The sequence below is a fragment of the Colius striatus genome, chromosome 26 (assembly GCF_028858725.1).
Source record: "Colius striatus isolate bColStr4 chromosome 26, bColStr4.1.hap1, whole genome shotgun sequence".
In the NCBI taxonomy this organism is placed as follows: Eukaryota; Metazoa; Chordata; class Aves; order Coliiformes; family Coliidae; genus Colius; species Colius striatus.
Genome location: NC_084784.1, coordinates 2,496,595 through 2,515,787, shown reverse-complemented (window position 1 = coordinate 2,515,787; position 19,193 = coordinate 2,496,595). Strand labels below are relative to the sequence as shown.

General features: G+C 61.2%; 2 protein-coding genes across 3 annotated transcripts in view; both read left to right on the top strand.

Moving 5' to 3' along the window:
* Positions 1 to 324: 324 nt before the first annotated feature.
* Positions 325 to 7,942, top strand: CBX5 (chromobox 5). Of its 2 annotated transcripts, none has more exons than XM_062015555.1 (5): positions 325 to 393; positions 2,339 to 2,494; positions 4,077 to 4,263; positions 6,127 to 6,224; positions 6,922 to 7,942. In XM_062015555.1, exons 2-5 carry the CDS (start codon positions 2,358 to 2,360, stop codon positions 7,070 to 7,072), a joined length of 573 nt encoding a protein of 190 aa, XP_061871539.1. In that variant the 5' UTR covers positions 325 to 393; positions 2,339 to 2,357; the 3' UTR covers positions 7,073 to 7,942. The 2 variants fall into 2 exon arrangements, with proteins under 2 accessions (XP_061871539.1, XP_061871540.1); XM_062015556.1 differs by lacking the exon at positions 325 to 393 and adding an exon at positions 550 to 630.
* Positions 7,943 to 11,248: 3,306 nt separating this feature from the next.
* The window catches only part of SMUG1 (single-strand-selective monofunctional uracil-DNA glycosylase 1), a 25,631-nt gene continuing 17,686 nt past the window's right edge, over positions 11,249 to 19,193 (top strand). The window contains 4 exon segments of the mRNA XM_062015320.1: positions 11,249 to 11,392; positions 12,446 to 12,673; positions 12,675 to 12,984; positions 18,693 to 19,105. Of these exon segments, the coding sequence (XP_061871304.1) occupies positions 11,357 to 11,392; positions 12,446 to 12,673; positions 12,675 to 12,984; positions 18,693 to 19,105 (987 nt within the window). The 5' untranslated portion in view covers positions 11,249 to 11,356.

Below are 19,193 nucleotides of genomic sequence, written 5' to 3'. Positions count from 1 at the left end.
TGAGAGACGAGCGGTTTCATTGGTGGAGATCTGCGGCTCCGCCCACGCTGGCGTGTGTGATTGGTGGAGAGCTAAGAGGTTCCGCCTCTGCGCCTCAGCGATTGGGTGAGGCGGTCGAGGCTCCACCCAGCGTTGCTTTTCCCGCTCCGGACCGGTGACTCCCTGCCTCTCCTCCGATTGGCTCGCTCCTCGGCGGTCCCGCCTCCCGCCTCCCTCTCATTGGCTACCGCCGCGGCACCGCCGTCCCTATTGGCGGGAGCGGCCGTCTATCAAGCGCTGCCTGTCGGCGGGCCCGGCGGAGGTCGGCGAGCGCGGCGAGCGCGGCGGGGCGGCAGCAGGAGGGGCGAGTCCCGGCGGCGGCGAGCAGGGGCCGCCCGCCCGCCGGCGCCCAAGGTGCAACGGGCTGGGCGCCACGCGGGGCGGGAGGTGGGGGGGCTTAGGGAGGGGGGTGCTGAGGGAGGCGAGGGAGAAAGGGGGGGGTGGAAGGCGGGCGGACGCATGCGCGGAGGGAGAGCGGCGGCGCTTGCGCGCTGCGGCCGGTTTTGGCGGGCGGAGCGCGGAGCGGCGGCGGCTCGGAGGGGCGGCCAGACCGCGGCGGACGGGCCCGCGCCGGAGCCGCTCCCCGCCCAGGTAGCGCTGGCGAGCGGCGGATGAATGGGGGGGCAGGGCGGGGGGGCGGGGCCGGCGGCGGCGGCGATGGGCAGGCGCGCCGGCCAATGGCGGGGGGGGAGCGGGGGCGCTCTGGGCCAATAGCGGCGGCGGCGGGGCGGGACGGCGCGCGGAGTGACAGCCCGGCGGGCCAATAGCGGCGGGGAGTAGCGGCGGGGGCGGGGGCCGCGGCGAGCGGCGGCGCGCTCAGCCAATCGGCGAGCGAGAGGCGCGGGGCCGCCGGCCAATGGCGGCAGGTGGCGCGCTGCTGGCCCCGCCACCCCGCTCCGCGGCACCGAGCGCCGGCTCCGGCCAGGCCCGGCCCGGCCCGGCCCGATGGCGGCCCCGGGCCCGAAACAGGCGGCTCGTTGCCGGCGCCTTCCCGCTTCCAGCCGCCGCCGCTTCCGTTCCGTGCTTCAAGCCGCCGCTTTTCTCGCTCCCCGGCCTCCGAACGGCGCTGCTCTTTTGTTCCCTCAGGAAGCGCGGCCGCGGCTCCGCGGGGCTCGGGCTGGGCCCCGCACACGGCCCCGCGCTCCTCGTCCCGCCGCCTGCCCGGCCCGCAGCCCGCAGCCGCTGCTTCTAGTCACAAACCCGCTTTTTACTACCGAATCCACCCGTTTGGCGTCAAAACCCTCCCCTTTTACGCCAAAATCCTCCCTTTTTACACCTAAACCGTCCCCTTTTACTCCCAATTCCACCCCTTTTACACACAAACCCCATTTACACCCAAACCCGCCCCTTTTGCACCAAAAAACTCCCCTTTTACACCTAAACTCTCCCTTTATACACCCGAATCTACCCTTTTTACACCCAAATCCACCCCTTCTACACCCAAACCCCACTTACACCCAATTCCGCCCCTTTAACACCCAATTTCACCCTTTATACACCCAAACCCTCCCCTTTTAAACCCAAATCCACCCCTTTTGCACCTACAACCACTCCTTTTGCACCCAAACCCTCCCCTTTTGCACCCAAACCCTCCCCTTTTGCACCCAAATCCACCCCTTTTGCACCCACACCTTCCTCTTTTGCACCCAAACCCACCTCTTTTGCACCCAAACCCTCCCCTCTTGCACCTACAACCAACCTTTTTGCACCCAAATCCACCCCTTTTGCACCCAAAGCTTCTTTTGCACCCAAAGCCTCCCCTTTTGCACCTACAACCACCCTTTTGCACCCAAATCCACCCCTTTTGCACCCAAACCCTCCCCTTTTGCACTCACAAATGGTGCTTTCCCACCAAAGCCTCCCCCTGTGCCTCAATCCCCTACATTTTTAAGGGCTCTTAACCCAAATCACATCTTCCAGTGCCTAAAACCCCCCCTTTGAGGGTGTTTTAACCTCAGTTCCATTTCCCAGTCCCTCAATCCCCAAAGTTTTTAGGGAGTTTCAACCCAAACCCCAGTGCCTCAATCCCCTCTCACATCCTTTAAGCGATTTTAACCCAATTTCCATCTCCCAGTCCCCAAATCTCCCCTGGTTTTAGGGTGTTTTAAACCCAAACCCCACCTTCCAGTGCTTAAACCCCTCCCATATTTACCCTCCCACTCCCTCAATTCCTTTTCCCACTGCCTCGTGTTTATCCAGGCTTTTAACCCTTATGCTGCCATCTCTTTTGAAGGCTGAGAGCCAGTGAGGAAAAGGGGGGTCCCCAATAACCCCTCCCTTGTCCTCTCCTCCCCTCCAGGACCCGTGGGCGCTGCGCTATGGGCAAGAGGAGCAAGCGGGCAGCCGACAGCTCGTCCTCGGGTGACGAGGAGGAGTATGTGGTGGAGAAGGTGCTGGACCGGCGTGTGGTGAAGGGCCAGGCCGAGTATCTGCTCAAGTGGAAGGGCTTCTCTGAGTGAGTAACACAAGGGAGAAGGGAAGTGAGGATGATGGTGAGGAGGTGCTTTTAACATCTTGGTTAGATTGGAGCACTAGGAGCAGGTTGTACAGGGAGGGTGTGGAGGGTCCTTGCTTGGAGCTCTTTGAGAGTCACCAGGATGAGTTCTTGGGTGAGCTGATCTAAGTGGGAGCTGCTTCTGTATTGGGGGTTGGGCTGGATGAGCTCTGCAGGTCCATTCCAGCCTCTATTCTGTGATTCTATGAGATTGAGGAGAGATTTAATGAAGTTCAACAAGGGCAAGTGGAGAGTGATGCATCTGGGGAAGAGCAACCCCAGGGAGCAGCACAGGCTGGGGAATGGGCTCTGAGAGAGCAGTGCAGGGGAAAGGGAGCTGGGGGTGCTGGTGGGCAGCAGGATGAGCCTCAGACAGCAACGTGCCCTTGTGGCCAAGAAGGTCAATTGCAGCCTGGGCTGGGGCAGAAGGGCTGTGGGTAAGTCAGACTGATTCTGCTGCCCCTCTGCTCTGCCCCTGCTGAGAGCACATCTGGGGTGTTGTGGCCAGCTCTGGGCCCCTCAGCTGCAGAAGGACAGGGAGCTGCTGGAGAGAGCTCAGCACAGGGCACAGAGATGCTGGAGTGGAGCATCTGCCTTGTGCTGAAAGGCTGAGGGAGCTGGGGCTCTGCAGCTTGGAGAAGAGGAGCCTGAGGGCTGAGCTCAGTCATGTTCACAAGTGGCAGGAGGCTGGAGCCAGGCTGTGCTCAGGGATGGCCAATGATGGGACAAGGGGCAACGGGCACAAGCTGCAACGTCAGAGGTTCCAGAGACACACAAGGCAGAATTTGTTCCCTGCTGAGCTGAGGGAGCACTGGCAGGGGCTGCCCAGATGGGCTGTGGAGCCTCCTGCTCTGGAGACATCCCAACCCCAGCTGGATGAGTCCCTGTGTGTCCTGCTCTAGGTGCTGCTGCTCTGGCAGGGGGGTTGCACTGGCTGAGCTTCCCAGCTCCCTTCCAGCCCTTGTGACCCTGTGATTCAGTGACCTGGATGGGGGGGACAGGGGGACCCTCAGCAAGTTCCCTGATGGCACCAAACTGGGAGCACTGGCTGATGCACCAGAGACTGAGCTGCCAGTCAGTGGGTTTCTCAACTGGCTTTAGACCTGGGCACAGAGGAACCTGCTGAGGGGCATCAAGGGCAGAGTCCTGCAACTGGGGAGGAACCAGCCCAGGCTGGGGGTGAGCTGCTGGAGAGCAGCTGTGTGACAGGGCCCTGGCAGTGCTGGGGGGCAGCAAAGGGAACGTGGGGGCAGCAACGTGGGCTCGTGGGCAAGGAGCCAATGGCAGCCTGGGGGGCATGAAGAGTTGGGCAGCAGGGTGAGGGAGGTTCTGCTCTGCCCTGGGGAGGCCTCAGCTGGAATCCTGGGGCCAGTTCTGGGCTTCCCAGTTCCCTCCTGGACACGTTCCTGTGCCCCCTGATGTAGGTGGGACCTGCTTTAGCAGGGAGTTGGGCTGGAGGAGCTCTAAAGGTCCCTTCCAGCCATTCTGGGATGATGGTGGTGATGATGATGATGATGATGATGATGATGATGGTTGGTGGCAGGGAACACAACACTTGGGAGCCAGAGAAGAACCTGGATTGCCCGGAGTTGATCTCGGAGTTTATGAGGAAATACAAGAAGATGAAGGAGGGTGATGGGAACAAACCCCGGGAGAAGGCAGAGGGTGCCAAGAGGAAAGGAGGGCTGCCTGCTGGAGGGGAGGATGTCAAGGCCAAGAAGAAGAGGGAGGTGAGGAGGAAACGGGCACCTGGCTGTGAGGATGGGCACCAAGGGATGGGGGTGGGCAACCAGGGATGGGAGTGGGCACCAAGAGATGGGGATGGGACACCAAGGGATGGGAATGGGCAACCACAGATTGAGATGGGCACCAAGGGATGAGGGATGAGCAACCAGGCTTGGGAATGTGCATCTGAGGTGGGCAACCAGGGATGGAGATGGGCAACTAGATGTGGGGATGGGCACCCAGGGATGGGGATGTGCATGTGAGAATAGGGATGGGCAACCAGAGATGGGGATGGGCACCCAGAGATGCAGATTAGCACCCAGGGTTGGGGATGGGCATGTGAGAATAGGGATGTGCATGTGAGAATAGGGATGGCAACCAGAGATGGGGATGGGCACCCAGGGATGCAGATGGGCACCCAGGGATGGGGATGGGAACCAAGGGATGGGAATGTGCATGTGAGAATAGGGATGGGCACCCAGAGATCAATATGGGCACCCAGAGATGCAGATTAGCACCCAGGGTTGGGGATGGGCATCCAAGAATAAGGATGGGCACCCAGGGATGGAAATGGGCACCTAAGGATGGGAATGGGCACCCAGAATACCCATGATGAGGGTGGGCACCTAGGGATGGGGATGGGAACCCAGGAATAGGGGGTGGGCACTCAGACATGGGTAGGGGTAACTGGCTGTGGGGATGGGCACCCAAACCACTGTCAGGTTTTCAGCCCCATGGGCATCACAGCAGAGGCTCCAGCTCTGGGACCTCCCTGGTTAATGGGCCAAGGGATGATTCTGATCCCTCTTCCCTTAGTTCTGGGGTGCAGCTTGAGCTGGGTGCCCCCAGAGAGGGACCCCAACCTCTGCCCACACTCCCCAGTCACCCAGCACCCACATCCACTCCCTTCCTTCTGCTTCAAAGGGAATCACTTGTTCTTACTGGTCTGCACTGGTGCTGGGCTGGCCTGCTGCCAGAGTGACCTCATGCCCTTGGAATTGTTTCCCTGGGCCTTATCAGCACCAGCCTGCCCAAGCTCTGAGGCTGCAGCCTCGCTCTGGGCACGGAGTTTGGGTTCAGGTGGCACCTCCCTCAGCTGTGGGCACCGAGAGAGGCTGGAGGAGAGAAGCAGTTCCCCAAATGTCTTCTGTAACAGCGTGGGGACGGGCACTGGGGGTTGGGGAAGGGCACCTGGGAGTGAGGATGGGCACCCAGGGATGGAGATGGGCACTAGGAGTGAGAGGATGGGCACCTAGGGATGGGGATGGGCACCTGGGAGTGAGGATGGGCACTCAGAGGTGGGGATGGGCACTAAGAGTGAGGATGGGCACCTGGGAGTGAGGATGGGCACCCCAGGATGGGAATAGGCACCTGGGAGTGAGAGGATGGGCACTGGGAGTGAGGATGGGCACCCAGGGATGGGGATGTGGGCACTTGAGAGTAAGGATGGGCACCTGGGAGTGAGGATGGACACCCAGGGATGGGGATGGGCACTGGGAGTGAGGATGGACATCCCAGGATGGGAATGGGTACCTGGGAGTGAGGATGGGCACTGAGAGTAAGGATGGGCACCCAGAGGTGGGGATGGGCACCTGGGAATGAGGATGGACACCCAGGGATAGGGATGGGCACCCACACAGGCACCTGGGGAAGGGGATGGGCATCTGGGCATAGGGATGTGTGCCCAGGGGTGAGGACAGGCACCTGCCATCCCCCTCCCAGTGAGGACAGGCAGGCAGTGCCAGCTGGAGAAGCTGTCCCCAGCCCTTTGACCTCCAACCATCACCAAGGGGGAGCTGTATCCACCCCCCCAAAAGCTGCCCCACCCCTCCTGGCACCTTTGCCAAGCTCCTCTGTTGAACCTGCAGAGCAACGACATCGCCCGCGGCTTCGAGCGGGGGCTGGAGCCCGAGAAGATCATCGGGGCCACCGACTCCTGTGGGGATCTCATGTTCCTGATGAAGTGGTGAGAACAAACCCCCTTCTCTCTGTCCTCCCCCCTCCTCCCCACAGGCACCCAGGCATGGGGATGGGCACCTGTGGGTGGGCACAGGGAGATAGGGATGGGTACGTGGGGATGAGGACAGGCATCCAGACGGGCACCCAGGGATGGGGATGGGCATCTGGGCATAGGGATGGGTGCTCAGTGGTGAGGACAGACATCCAGACAGGCACCCAGGGATGGGGATAGGTGCCCAGGGGTGAGGACAGGCACCCAGACAGGCTGCTGGGCATAGGGATGGGTGCCCAGGGGTGAGGACAGACACCCAGACAGGCTGCTGGGGATGAGGATGGGTATCTGGGCATAGAGATGGATGCTCAGGGGGTGAGCACAGGCACCCAGACAGGCTGCTGGGGATGGAGATGGGTGCCCAGGGGTGACCACAGGCACCCAGACAGGCTGCTGGGGATGGAGATGGGTGCTCAGGGGTAAGCATAGGCTCCCAGACAGGCAGCTGGGGATGGAGATGGGTATCTGGGCATAGGGATGGGTGTCCAGGGATGAGCACAGGCACCCAGACAGGCACCCAGGGATGGGGATGGGTGCCCAGGGATGAGCACAGGCACCCAGACAAACAACTGTGGATGTGAGAGGGAGATATCTGGGCATCCCCCTCACCCTTTGTTTGCTCTGTGTGTGTGTCCCTCCCCACCCCACCAAGGAAGGACACAGATGAGGCTGACCTGGTGCTGGCCAAGGAGGCGAATCTCAAGTGTCCCCAGATTGTCATCGCGTTCTACGAGGAGCGGCTGACCTGGCACGCCTACCCCGAGGACACGGACAGCAAAGAGAGGGACACCCCCAGGAGCTAAGGAGCCCCCCCTTGCCCTGTACATAGCCCCCCCCACCCCAAAACCCCTTCCACCATCATTTTGTGTCTGTCCCTCACCCCCTCTTCCATGTCCCTGTGTCACCTTGTCCCTCCCCACAGCCCCCCTGGGGACAGAGGAGGGGATGCTCATGCCTTGTCGGGGGGGAGGGGGCACAAATTGCTTCCACCTCCCTTCCTCCTCCTCTTTGGGGGTGTCTGAAGTTTAAGGGGGGGTGTCACAAACTTTTCCCCCCCTTCTCCTCATCTTTGGAGGTGCCTGAAGTTGGAGGGAGGGGTCACAAACTGCTTCCCCCCCTTCTCCTCCTCTTTGGGGGTGTCTGAAGTTTAGGGGAGGTGTCACAAACTGCTTCCCCCCTTCTCCTCTTTAGGGGTGTCTGAAGTTGGGGGGGGTCACAAACTGCTTCCCCCCTTCTCCTCTTTAGAGGTGTCTGAAGTTGGAGGGGGGGTCACAAACTGCTTCCCCCCCTTCTCCTCTTTAGGGGTGTCTGAAGTTGGTGGGGGGTCACAAACTGCTTCCCCCCTTCTCCTCTTTAGGGGTGTCTGAAGTTGGTGGGGGGTCACAAACTGCTTCCCCCCTTCTCCTCTTTAGGGGTGTCTGAAGTTGGAGGGGGGGTCACAAACTGCTTCCCCCCCTTCTCCTCCTCTTTGGGGGTGTCTGAAGTTTAGGGGAGGTGTCACAAACTGCTTCCACTCCCCCCCCACTTTGGGGATGTCTGAAGAGGACAAATTGTTTCTCCCCTCTCCTCATTGGGGGTGTCCAAATGTGCCCCCCCCCAACCTTGTCTCCCCCTCCTCCCCCCTCCAGCCTCCTCCCCCCACCCAAGATAAGAGGGGGGGAGGCTTTTTTTTTTGCTGTTTTTCTAAGATTGGTGTTTTTTACCACCCCCGGGGGTGTCCCCATCCCACCCCCCCCATCCCCCCTCCCCCCTCCCCCCGGTATTTGCTTCCAATAAACGGTCACTTTTCAGGCGCTACCACTTCATTGCGGGGGGGGCTTAAGGGCGTCCCGACTATCCCCCACTTCATGGATCACAATGGGACCCCCACCCCGCACAGGGTCCCTCCTTCCCCACCTCCTCATTTTAGGGGGGACACGGGTGATCCATAGAAACGCGGAGGGGGGGGATGGGGAGGGGGGCGGCGCTCGGTCTGTTCCCCCCTCCGCTCGCAATGGTCCGTCCCGCTGTGCCTCTGGCGCCACCTGCTGGGGTCGCTGCAGCACTGCGGGGGGGGATGCACAGAGATTTGGGGGGGACACAGCACGACACCGCCTCGTGGAGGGAGGGTCCTGGGGGGGGGGACGTTGGAGGTGCCCGTGGGAGGGTTTTGGGGGGGGCGGTCGCCATGGGATGGGGACACACACACACACACATGATGGGACGGGGAGGGGGGGGGTCACACAATTCCACCCCCTTAACACCCAATTTCACCCTTTATACACCCAAACCCTCTCCTTTTAAACCCAAATCCACCCCTTTTGCACCTACATCCTCCCCTTTTGCACTTACAACCACTCATATTGCACCTAAACCCTCCCCTTTTACACCCAAGTCCACCTCTTTTGCACCTAAACCCTCCCCTTTTACACCCAAACACTCCCCTTTTGCACCTACAACCAACCTTTTTGCACCCAAATCCACCCCTTCTGCACCCAAATCCACCCCTTCTGCACCCAAATCCACCCCTTTTGCACCCAAATCCACCCCTTTTGCACCCAAAGCCTCTTTTGCACCCAAACCCTCCCCTCTTGCACCTACAACCAACCTTTTTGCACCCAAACACTCCCCTTTTGCACCCAAATCCACCTCTTTTGCACCCAAACCCTCCCCTCTTGCACCTACAACCAACCTTTTAGCACCCAAATCCACCCCTTTTGCACCCAAATCCACCTCTTTTGCACCCAAATCCCTTTTGCACCCAAATCCACCCCTTTTGCACCCAAATCCACCTCTTTTGTACCCAAACCCTCCCCTCTTGCACCTCCAACCAACCTTTTTGCACCCAAATCCACCCCTTTTGCACCCAAACCCTCCCCTTTTGTTCACACAAGGGAACACTGAATGGCGCGGGGGGGGGTCTCGGGGCGGATTTGGGGCTGCGGGATGGTGGGGACACACACAAAAGCCCACTCGTGTCCCACCCCCCCATCAAGGACACGCTGCCGCAGCCCCCCGCCCCCATTCCCCTCGTGGCCACCAGGGGTCGCCCTTGTGCCGCCGGAGCCGCCGTGGGGGGGTGGGCGAAGGGGGCGGGGCTTACACTGACCACGCCCCCTCCCTCCCAGCCGGGTATCGCCGCGCTCGCTCCCGCGTGTCCGCGCCCACGGACGGGGGGCGGAGGGAAGGGGCCGGGGTCGGGGTGGGGGTCGTCCCGCCGCAAGGCACGCCGGGAAACTCAGCGCTTGCGGCCCGCGGGCGCAGCGCAGACAAAGGGCGGGCGCGCAAGGCACGCCGGGAGTGTGGCGGAGTGAGGCCTGGGCCTGCGGCGGACTGCATTTCCCAGCAGGCTTTGCGCGCGGGGGGGGCGCTTCGTGTGACGTCACCGGGGCTTTGGGGGTGGGGGGGGGGGGGTCGAGGGTGATGGCGCCGCGGCCGTTGAGGGGCGGGACTGCGCCGTGGGGCAGGTACGGGGTGGGGAGTGATGGAGGGGGGGTCTCGTGGGGCTGCGGGGGAGGGTGCGGGGATGGGGGAAGGGGAAGGCGGGCGGTGATGGGGGTGGAAGAGCGCGGTGAGGCGCTTCCGGGTCATGGCCGGCGCTTCCCGGCCCCTCCATCGCGGCCCCGGGGCCGAGCCCCCGGGATCTGTCCTGTCACCCCCCGGGATCTGCCCTAGGGTCTGCCCTGTCACCCCCCGGGATCTGCCCTGTCACCCCCCGGGATCTGTCCTGTCACCCCCCCGGATCTGCCCTGTCACCCCCTGGGATCTGCCCTGTCAGCCCCTGGGATCTGCCCTGTCAGCCCCTGGGATCTGTCCTGTCACCCCCTGGGATCTGCCCTGTCAGCCCCTGGATCTGTCCTGTCACCCCCCGGGATCTGCCCTGTCACCCCTGGGATCTGCCCTGTCACCCCCAGGATCTGCCCTGTCACCCCCTGGGATCTGCCCTGTCACCCCCTGGGATCTGCTCTGTCAGCCCCTGGGATCTGTCCTGTCACACCCCAGGATCTACCCTGTCACCCCCTGGGATCTGCCCTGTCAGCCCCCGGATCTGCCCTGTCACCCCCCGGGATCTGTCCTGTCACCCCCCGGGATCTGCCCTGTCACCCCTGGGATCTGCCCTGTCACCCCCCGGGATCTCCCCTGTCATCCCTGGGATCTGCCCTGTCACCCCCTGGGATCTGCCCTGTCACACCCCAGGATCTGCCCTGTCACCCCTGGGATCTGCCCTGTCAGCCCTGGGATCTGTCCTGTCACCCCCCAGGATCTGCCCTGTCACCCCCTGGGATCTGCCCTGTCACCCCCTGGGATCTGCCCTGTCACCCCCCGGGATCTGCCCTGTCAGCCCCTGGGATCTGCCCTGTCACCCCCTGGATCTGCCCTGTCACCCCTGGGATCTGCCCTGTCACCCCCTGGGATCTGTCCTGTCACACCCCAGGATCTGTCCTGTCACCCCCTGGGATCTGCCCTGTCACCCCCTGGGATCTGCCCTGTCAGCCCCCATGGCTGCCCTGGACAAAACTCCCTGGGATCTGCTCTGTCTCAGCCCCGGGATCTACCCTGTCACCCCTCAGGATTGCTCTGGACCAAACCCCCTGGGATCTGTCCTGTCAGCCCTGGGATCTGTCCTGTCTCACCAGGGCTACCCTGTCCCACTCCCCAGGATCTACCCTGTCACCCTCAGGGCTGCCTTGTCCCACACCCCGAGGACCTGCCCTGTCTTACCCCCAGGGATCTGCCCTGTCACCCCCTGGGATCTACCCTGTCCCACCCCCCAGGGATCTGCCCTGTCCCCCCCTAGCTGTGCCCCATCCCCCCTCCCATCTCCCCTCTCTGCTCCCCCACAGGCCATGCCATCCTAGCAGAGGCTGAAGCCTGGGGGCTGGGGACCTGATGATGGAGCCATTGGCCAAAGCTGAAGAGGAGCAGGACCTGGCAGGACAATTCCTCCAGCTGGAGCAGGAGCAGAGTGCAGGTGCATGCTGAGGATGCTGCCACCCTTCCAGGACCCTGTGAGCCACATTTACCACCCCCTGGACTACGCCTGGGAGCTCCACAGTGACTTTGTGCGGCGCTACTGCAGCACCCCAAAACGTGTCTTGTTCCTGGGCATGAACCCTGGCCCCTTTGGCATGGCCCAGACCGGGGTGAGGCTCCTGGGGCAGGGAAACTGAGGCACAGGCAAGGTGGGAGGGTGCTCTGTCCAGAGAACAACACTGCCCAGGGGCAAAAACAGGGGGAAACTGACCTGAGCTGTCCATGTGAGGCCTCAGGGGATGGAAACAGAGGTGTAGGGGTGCTGATGCATCCCTGTGGAGCCTCAGGTGAGGGAAGCAGAGGCATTAGGGGGCTTGTGGGGTGCTCAGGGGGTCCCAGTCTGTCCCTGTGGGGCCTCAGATGAGGGAAATGAAGGCACTGGGATGCTCATGGGGTAACTGGGGGTCCTGATCCACCCCTGCAGGGCCTCAGATTAAGGAACCAGAGGCACTGGGGTGTCCAGGGGTTCCCCATCCACCAGCTGAGGGAAACTGAGGCAGGAAAAGCATCCAGCTCACCTCCAATGCTGCTTTGGGCACTTCCCCTTTCCCTGACTCCTTAGGGAAGCTGAACCATCAGCTCCAGAGGGACAGGGAGCTGCTGCAGAGAGGCCAGTGCAGGGACACCCAGATGCTCAGGGCACTGCAGCATCTTCTGCTGAGGAAAGGCTGTGGGACCAGGAAGGTGTGTGCTGAGTTTAATCACAGGGCACAGAGATGCTGCAGTGGAGCATCTGCCTTGTGCTGAAAGGCTGAGGGAGCTGGGGCTGTTTGGAGCAGAGGAGACTGAGGGGGGAGCTCATGAATAGCTCCAAGTGTGTCCATGGTGGGTGGCAGGAGGTTGGGGCAGCGCTTTCTGCTGTTGGACCAGGACAAGGGCTGATGGGATGGAGCTGGAACACAACCAGTTGCATTGAAACACAAGGAAGAAGCATTTCAGTGTGAGCTGAGGGAGCCCTGGCCCAGGCTGCCCAGGGAGGGTGTGGAGGCTCCTTCCTTGGAGCTCTTCAGCACCCCCTGGATGAGTTTCTGTGTGACCTGGTGTCGGTGGGAGCTGCTTCTGCAGGGGTTGCACTGCACGAGCTCTGCAGCTCCCTCCCAACCCCTCCTCTCCGATTCCCTGGTGCTAACCCCTCCTCTCCCCTTCCTCCTCCTCCTCCTCAGGTGCCTTTTGGCGACGTGTGGCACGTCCGGGAGTGGCTTCGGCTGGAAGGGACCGTGAACAAACCCCCCTCGGAACACCCAGCGCGGCCGGTGCTGGGGCTGAGCTGCCAACGGGCTGAGGTGAGCGGGGCTCGTTTCTGGGGCTTCATCAAGAGCCTTTGCCCAGAGCCTCACCTCTTCTTCCGCCATTGCTTCGTCCACAACCACTGTCCCCTCCTCTTCCTCGCCTCCAGTGGGGAGGAACCTTCCTCCCAGCGACCTGCCCCCGAAGCAGCGCCGCCGGTTGCTGCAAGTGTGTGACCAGGCGCTGGGCAGAGCTGTGGCGTTGCTGGGGGTGGGGTTGGTGGTGGCCCTGGGTCGTTTCGCTGAACGACAAGCCAGAAAAGCTTTGGCAGAGGCTGGGCTGAGGGTCAGGGTTGAGTGGTTGCCCCATCCCTCGCCTCGAAACCCACGAGCCAACCGGGGCTGGGAGGAGGCGGCCAAGGAGAGGCTGAGCCAACTGGGAGTGCTGGAGCTGTTGGAGGAGAAGGAGGGAGGGGGTGGGGAGGTGAAAGGGGGTGGTTTGGGGGGAGGGGAGGGGGATCTGGGCCTTGGTTTGCCTTGCTGAGGGCAAGACTGGGGGTTAGGATGGGGCTGTGCCTCAGTTTCCCTTGCTGAGGGAAATACAAGGGGTTAGAATAGGGCTGTGCCTCAGTTTCCCCTGCTGAGGGCAAGAGAAGGGGTTAGAATAGGGCTGTGCCTCAGTTTCCCTTGCTGAGAGCAAGACTGGGGGTTAGAATAGGGCTGTGCCTCAGTTTCCCTGCTGAGGGCAATACAAGGGGTTAGAATAGGGCTGTGCCTCAGTTTCCCCTGCTGAGGGCAAGAGAAGGGGTTAGAACAGGGCTGTGCCTCAGTTTCCCCTGCTGAGGGCAAGAGAAGGGGTTAGAACAGGGCTGTGCCTCAGTTTCCCCTGCTGAGAGCAAAACTGGGGGTTGGGAAGGGGGAAGATGGGGCCGTGCCTCAGTTTCCCCAGTTAGGAGATGGTTTGAGGCAGCTCTAAGGAGGGAGGAGCTGCCTGTGCCTCAGTTTCCCCACTGAGAACAAAGCACGATGCTCTCTTGCACTGTGCCTCCCCCTCCCGTGCCTCAGTTTCCCCTCAGGGTTAATCCTGCAGGGGGAGGGGTCAGCCAGCACCTTCCAGCCTTCCCAGTTTAACCCATTTAACACTAATCACAAGGGGACACAGGTGCTGCCCCCCCCCCCCGTGCCTCAGTTTCCCTTGGCACCAACGAACGCTTTGGGGGGGGGGATCCTTTGAGGGGGGGATCCCCCAGAGTTTGGGGGTGCGGGGGGGCGATAAGGGGGCAGAGGGTGGGTTTGGAGGTGCCAAATGGGACGGGTTTGGGGGCGTTTCCCTCGTTCCACGTCGCTGGGGGCAGCGGGAGAGCGGCTCCGGTTCGGCTCCGGTTCGGCTCCGGTTCGGCTCCGGTTCGTGCTCCCCGTGTCCCGGCTGTGGCCAGTGAATCCAGGCAGCGTGGCCACCGTGTCCCATCAGCTTTTCCCTTCCCTCCCTCTCTCCTTCCTCCCTCCATCCCCGTCCATCCTTCCCTCCCTCCTCCTCTTCCTCTTCCCTTCCACCCTTCCCTCCCCGCCCTTGTCCTTCCTTCCGGGGCGCTGGGATGAACTGGGGTGAACTGGGAGGCGCTGGGGCTGGCAGCGGCCGGCGGAGGCGGTTGTGCGGCGAGAAGCCGCTAGAGAGAGACCGAGAGCTGCGGGGATGGGCCCGCACCGCCGCACGGGGAGGGGCGGGGGAGACGGAGCTGGGGCTGGGATGTGCGCGGCGGGGATGCAGCGGGGCTGGGGTGGGACTGGGATGGGAGGGACTGGGATGGGAGGGACTGGGATGCTGTGGGACTGGGATGCAGTGGGACTGGGACAGATGGGACTGGGATGCAGTGGGACTGGGATGCTGTGGGATTGGGATAGGAGGGACTGGGGTGTGCAGGACTGGGACATGTGGGACTGGGATGTGTGAGACAGGGATGCAGTGGGATTGGGATGCTGTGGGACTGGGGGTGGGACTGGGATGAGAGGGACTGGGGTGTATGGGACTGGGATGCAGTGGGACTGGGATGTGTGGGACTGGGATGCTGTGGGATTGGGATGCTGTGGGACTGGGGGTGGGACTGGGATGAGAGGGACTGGGGTGTATGGGACTGGGATGCAGTGGGACTGGGATGTGTGGGACTGGGATGCAGTGGGATTGGGATGTGTGGGACTGGGATGTGTGAGACAGGGATGCAGTGGGACTGGGATGCTGTGGGATTGGGATAGGAGGGACTGGGATGTGCAGGACTGGGACATGAGGGACTGGGATCTGGGGGACTGGGATATGTGTGACTGGAATGTGTGGGACTGGGATGTGTGGGACTGGGATGCTGTGAGATTGGGATGCTGTGGGACTGGGATGCTGTGGGATTGGGATGTGTGAGACAGGGATGCGGTGGGATTGGGATGCTGTGGGACTGGGATGCTGTGGGATTGGGATAGGAGGCACTGGGGTGTGCAGGACTGGGACATGTGGGACTGGGATCTGGGGGACTGGGATGTGTAGGACTGGGATGTGTGAGACTGGGATGTGTGGGCCTGGGATGTGTGGGACTGGGATGCAGTGGGATTGGGATAGGAGGGACTGGGGTGTGCAGGACTGGGACATGTGGGACTGGGATCTGGGGGACTGGGATGTGTGAGACTGGGATGTGTGAGCCTGGGATGTGTGGGACTGGAATGTGTGGGACTGGGATGTGTGAGACAGGGATGCAGTGGGATTGGGATGCTGTGGGACTGGGGTGTGCAGGACTGGGACATATGGGACTGGGACATATGGGACTGGGATATGTGGGACTGGGATGTAGTGGGATTGGGATGGGGGGACTGGGATGCTGTGGGACTGGGACAGATGGGACTGGGATGCAGTGGGACTGGGATGCTGTGGGATTGGGATAGGAGGGACTGGGGTGTGCAGGACTGGGACATATGGGACTGGGATGCAGTGGGATTGGGATGGGGGGACTGGGGTGTGCAGGACTGGGATATATGGGACTGGGACATATGGGACTGGGATGCAGTGGGATTGGGATGGGGGGACTGGGATGCTGTGGGACTGGGTCAGATGGGACTGGGATGTGAGGGACTGGGACACAGTGGGACTGGGCAGTGTGGGACTGGGATGTGCAGGACTGGGACATCCCCTGGTTCTCCCTCATCCCCTCTTTGCCCTTCCCAGCCACATTTTGGGGCAAAAAGAGTCAAAGCATGAGAATTTGCAGGCAGCAAAGGACCAAAGACCCACAGGATGAGCCCCCAACCTCCCCCCAAGCAGAACCCCCCTCCCCACACTCCCCCAGAGGCTGGTTTGTTCCTCTCCATCTCCATTCATTAATGAACCCTTTTCCCCTCACCCCCTGCCCTCCCTTTCCCCTTTTCCTTGGGATTCTTCTACTGTAAGTGGTTCAAAAGGAGATGGGGAGGTGAAAAAGGGGGAAGGGAAGGATGAAAACATCAAAATAAAGGGAAAAGCCTCGTGGAAAAAACCCTCCAGTGTTCATCTTGTGCTGAGAAAACCAGCTCTGGGGCTTCTCCTCCATGGCTGCAGGAGGAAGGGGCTGATCTGGGGGGTCCTGGTGGGGAAAGGGGTGGGAAAGGATCTTTTAGAGGGGGGAAAAAGAACTTAGGGAGAGAGAAAATGGTGTTTTAGAGGGCAGAAAGGAGAGTTTGGGGGAGAAAATGGCCCTTTTGGAGGGGGAAAATACCTTGTAGGGGTAAAAAAAGGCCTTTTAGAGGGGGAAAATGCATTTAAGAGAGAGAGAAAAAGAGCTTTTAAGGGGAAAGCACCATTTTAGAGGGGAAAAATCCATTTAAGTTGGGAAAAAGCCCTTTTGGAGGGGAAAATAGCTTGTAGGGATAAAAAAGGCCCTTTTAGAGGGGAAAAATGGCATTTTAGAGGGGAAAACACAACTGAAAGAGGGAAAAAGGAACTTTTTAGAGGGTGAATCAGCTCTTTTAGAGGAAAATGTCCTTTTAGGTGGTCAAATAGCTTTTAGGGAGGGAAAAAGCCCCTTTAGAAGGGAAAAAAGACCTTTTAGAGGGGAAAAACACCTTTTAAGGCAGCTCAGGAAGAGGCTGTTTCTCCCCCACATCATCCCTTTTTCCCTTCTAAAGGGGCTTCCAGCCTCCATGGTGGGGATTGGAAGGGAGCTGCAGAGCTCATCCAGCTCAACCCCCTGCAGCAGCAGCTCCCACTGACACCAGGTCACACAGAAACTCATCCAGGGGGGTGCTGAAGAGCTCCAAGGAAGGAGCCTCCACACCCTCCCTGGGCAGCCTGGGCCAGGGCTCCCTCAGCTCACACTGAAATGCTTCTTCCTTGTGTTTCAATGCAACTGGTTATGTTCCAGCTCCATCCCATCAGCCCTTGTCCTGGTCCAACAGCAGAAAGCGCTGCCCCAACCTCCTGCCACCCCACCATGGCCCACACTTGGAGCTATTCATGAGCTGCCCCTGAGCTCAGGCTCCTCTGCTCCAGGCTGAACAGCCCCAGGTCCCACAGCCTTTCCTCAGCAGAAGATGCTGCAGTGCCCTGAGCATCTCGCTGTCCCTGCACTGGCCTCTCTGCAGCAGTTCCCTGTCCCTCTGCAGCTGGGCAGCCCAGCACTGGCCCCAGGACTCCAGCTGAGGCCTCAGCAGGGCAGAGCAGAGGGGCAGCACAACCTCCCTGGCCCTGCTGCCCACACTTGCTGCCCCCAGGCTGCCATTGGCTCCTTGCCCACGAGCCCACGTTGCTGCTCATGGTCAGTTTATCCTCCCCCAGCAGTGCCAGGTCTCTGCAGAGCTGCTCTCCAGCAGGTCACCCCCAGCCTGTGCTGGGCCAGGGGCTTGTTCCTCCCCAGCTGCAGGACTCTGCCCTTGTTGCACCTCAGCAGGCTCCTCTGAAGATCTTTCCCATCCAGTGTCTGAGCTGAACATTTCTTGTTGTGAACATCTCCCAACCTGAATCTTTTGGTCTCTTCATGTGGAAATCCTTTTCAGTCACCAGGTTTCTCCCTCACAGGATCTTTTGGGCCTGAACATTTCCCAGCCTCACTTTTTGGACTCTCCATGGTTTTAGGAGCTGAACATTTGTACACCTCACTATTTTTTCTGTCCCAGTGCTTTTGGGATCTGTTTTGGTTGCAGCTTTTCAGCAGCTGAAGAGTTTTCTGTCTGAATGTTTTTATCTCAGTATTTCAGCTCGGTTTCTATTCTTTCATTTCTATTTGTTGTTTCCACTTCCCTTCCTTCCTCTTTCCCTTCCTCCCTTCCTCCCTTCCTTCCTTCCTTCCTTCCTTCCTTCCTCCCTCTCTCTCCCTCCTCCCCTCCTTCCCTTCCTTCCTTCAGTCCTTCCTTCCTCTTTCCTTCCTTCCCTTCCTTCCTTCCTTCCTTCCTTCCTTCCTCCCTCTCTCTCCCTCCTCCCCTCCCTCCCTTCCTTCCTTCAGTCCTTCCTTCCTCTTTCCCTCCCTTCCTTCCTTCCTTCCTTCCTCTCTCCCTCCCTCCTTTCCTCCCTCCTTCCTCCCTTCCTCCCACCCTCCCTCCTTTCCTTCCTTTCTTCCTCCCTCTCTGCCTCCATTCTCCCCTCCCTCTTTTCCTTCCTCCCTTCCCTTCCCTTCCCTTCCCTTCCCTTCCCTTCCCTTCCCTTCCCTTCCCTTCCCTTCCCTTCCCTTCCCTTCCCTTCCCTTCCCTTCCCTTCCCTTCCCTTCCCTTCCCTTCCCTTCCCTTCCCTTCCCTCTTTCCCCTCTTTTCCTTCCTTCCTTCCTTCCTTCCTTCCTTCCTTCCTTCCTTCCTTCCTTCCTTCCTTCCTTCCTTCCCTTCCCTCCTCTCCCCTCCCCTCTTTCCTCTCCCTCTTTTCCTTCCTTCCTTCCTCTCTCCCTCCTCCCTTCCTCCCACCCTCCCTCCCTTCCTTCCTTTCTCTCTCCCTCCCTTTTCCCCTCCCTCTTTTCCTTCCTCCCTCCCTCCCCCCCCTCCTTCCCTTCCCTTCCCTTCCCTTCCCTTCCCTTCCCTTCCCTTCCCTTCCCTTCCCTTCCCTTCCCTTCCCTTCCCTTCCCTTCCCTTCCCTTCCCTTCCCTTCCCTTCCCTTCCCATTCAGGACCCCGTGGGAGGGTCCCGGGGGTCTCTGTGTGACAGAGGAGCCGAGTGGCCCGTGGGAGGGTCCCGGGGGTGTGTTTGAGCGCAGAGTCCCGCGCTCGGGGCGTGTCGGGTCCCGCGTTACCGCCGGGGGCTGCGCACAGGAGCCGCCCCGGGGATGCCCCGCGGAGCTGCCGCCCGTTCAGCGCTCCCTGCGGCAGCCTCGGGCCGGGAACCGCGGGGCTGGGGGCGGGGAAAGGAGAAGCCCAAAGCCCGGTGTCCCGCCGGGGCTGCGCTGGGGCGGCGCGGGTCGGGGCCGCCTGGACGGGACGAGCCCGGCGGCGGCTTCGGCTGCGGCGGAACGGCCGCAGGGACACGGGGCGGCTGCGGCCGGACCCCGCCACGGGACCCCCCACGGGACCCCCCACGGGACCCTGCGGCCCCCTCAGCGACGGGATCCCCCGGCACGGGACCCCCTCGGAGCCCCCCAGAGCCCGGCGGGAGCCGCGGCCGGAGCGGCGGGTGGGTGGGATCCAGCGCCCCGGGCCCTTTGCTTCCCTTTTGCTTCCCTTTTGCTTCCCTTTTGCTTCCCCTTTATTTTCCCTTTCCA

Coding starts and splice junctions, on each gene's coding strand:
- CBX5 (XM_062015555.1), top strand. CDS start 2,358: ATGGGCAAGAGGAGCAAGCGGGCAGCCGACAGCTCGTCCTCGGGTGAC. Junction 4,264..6,126: donor AGGCCAAGAAGAAGAGGGAG/GTGAGGAGGAAA, acceptor TTGAACCTGCAG/AGCAACGACATCGCCCGCGG. Junction 6,225..6,921: donor CTCATGTTCCTGATGAAGTG/GTGAGAACAAAC, acceptor CACCCCACCAAG/GAAGGACACAGATGAGGCTG.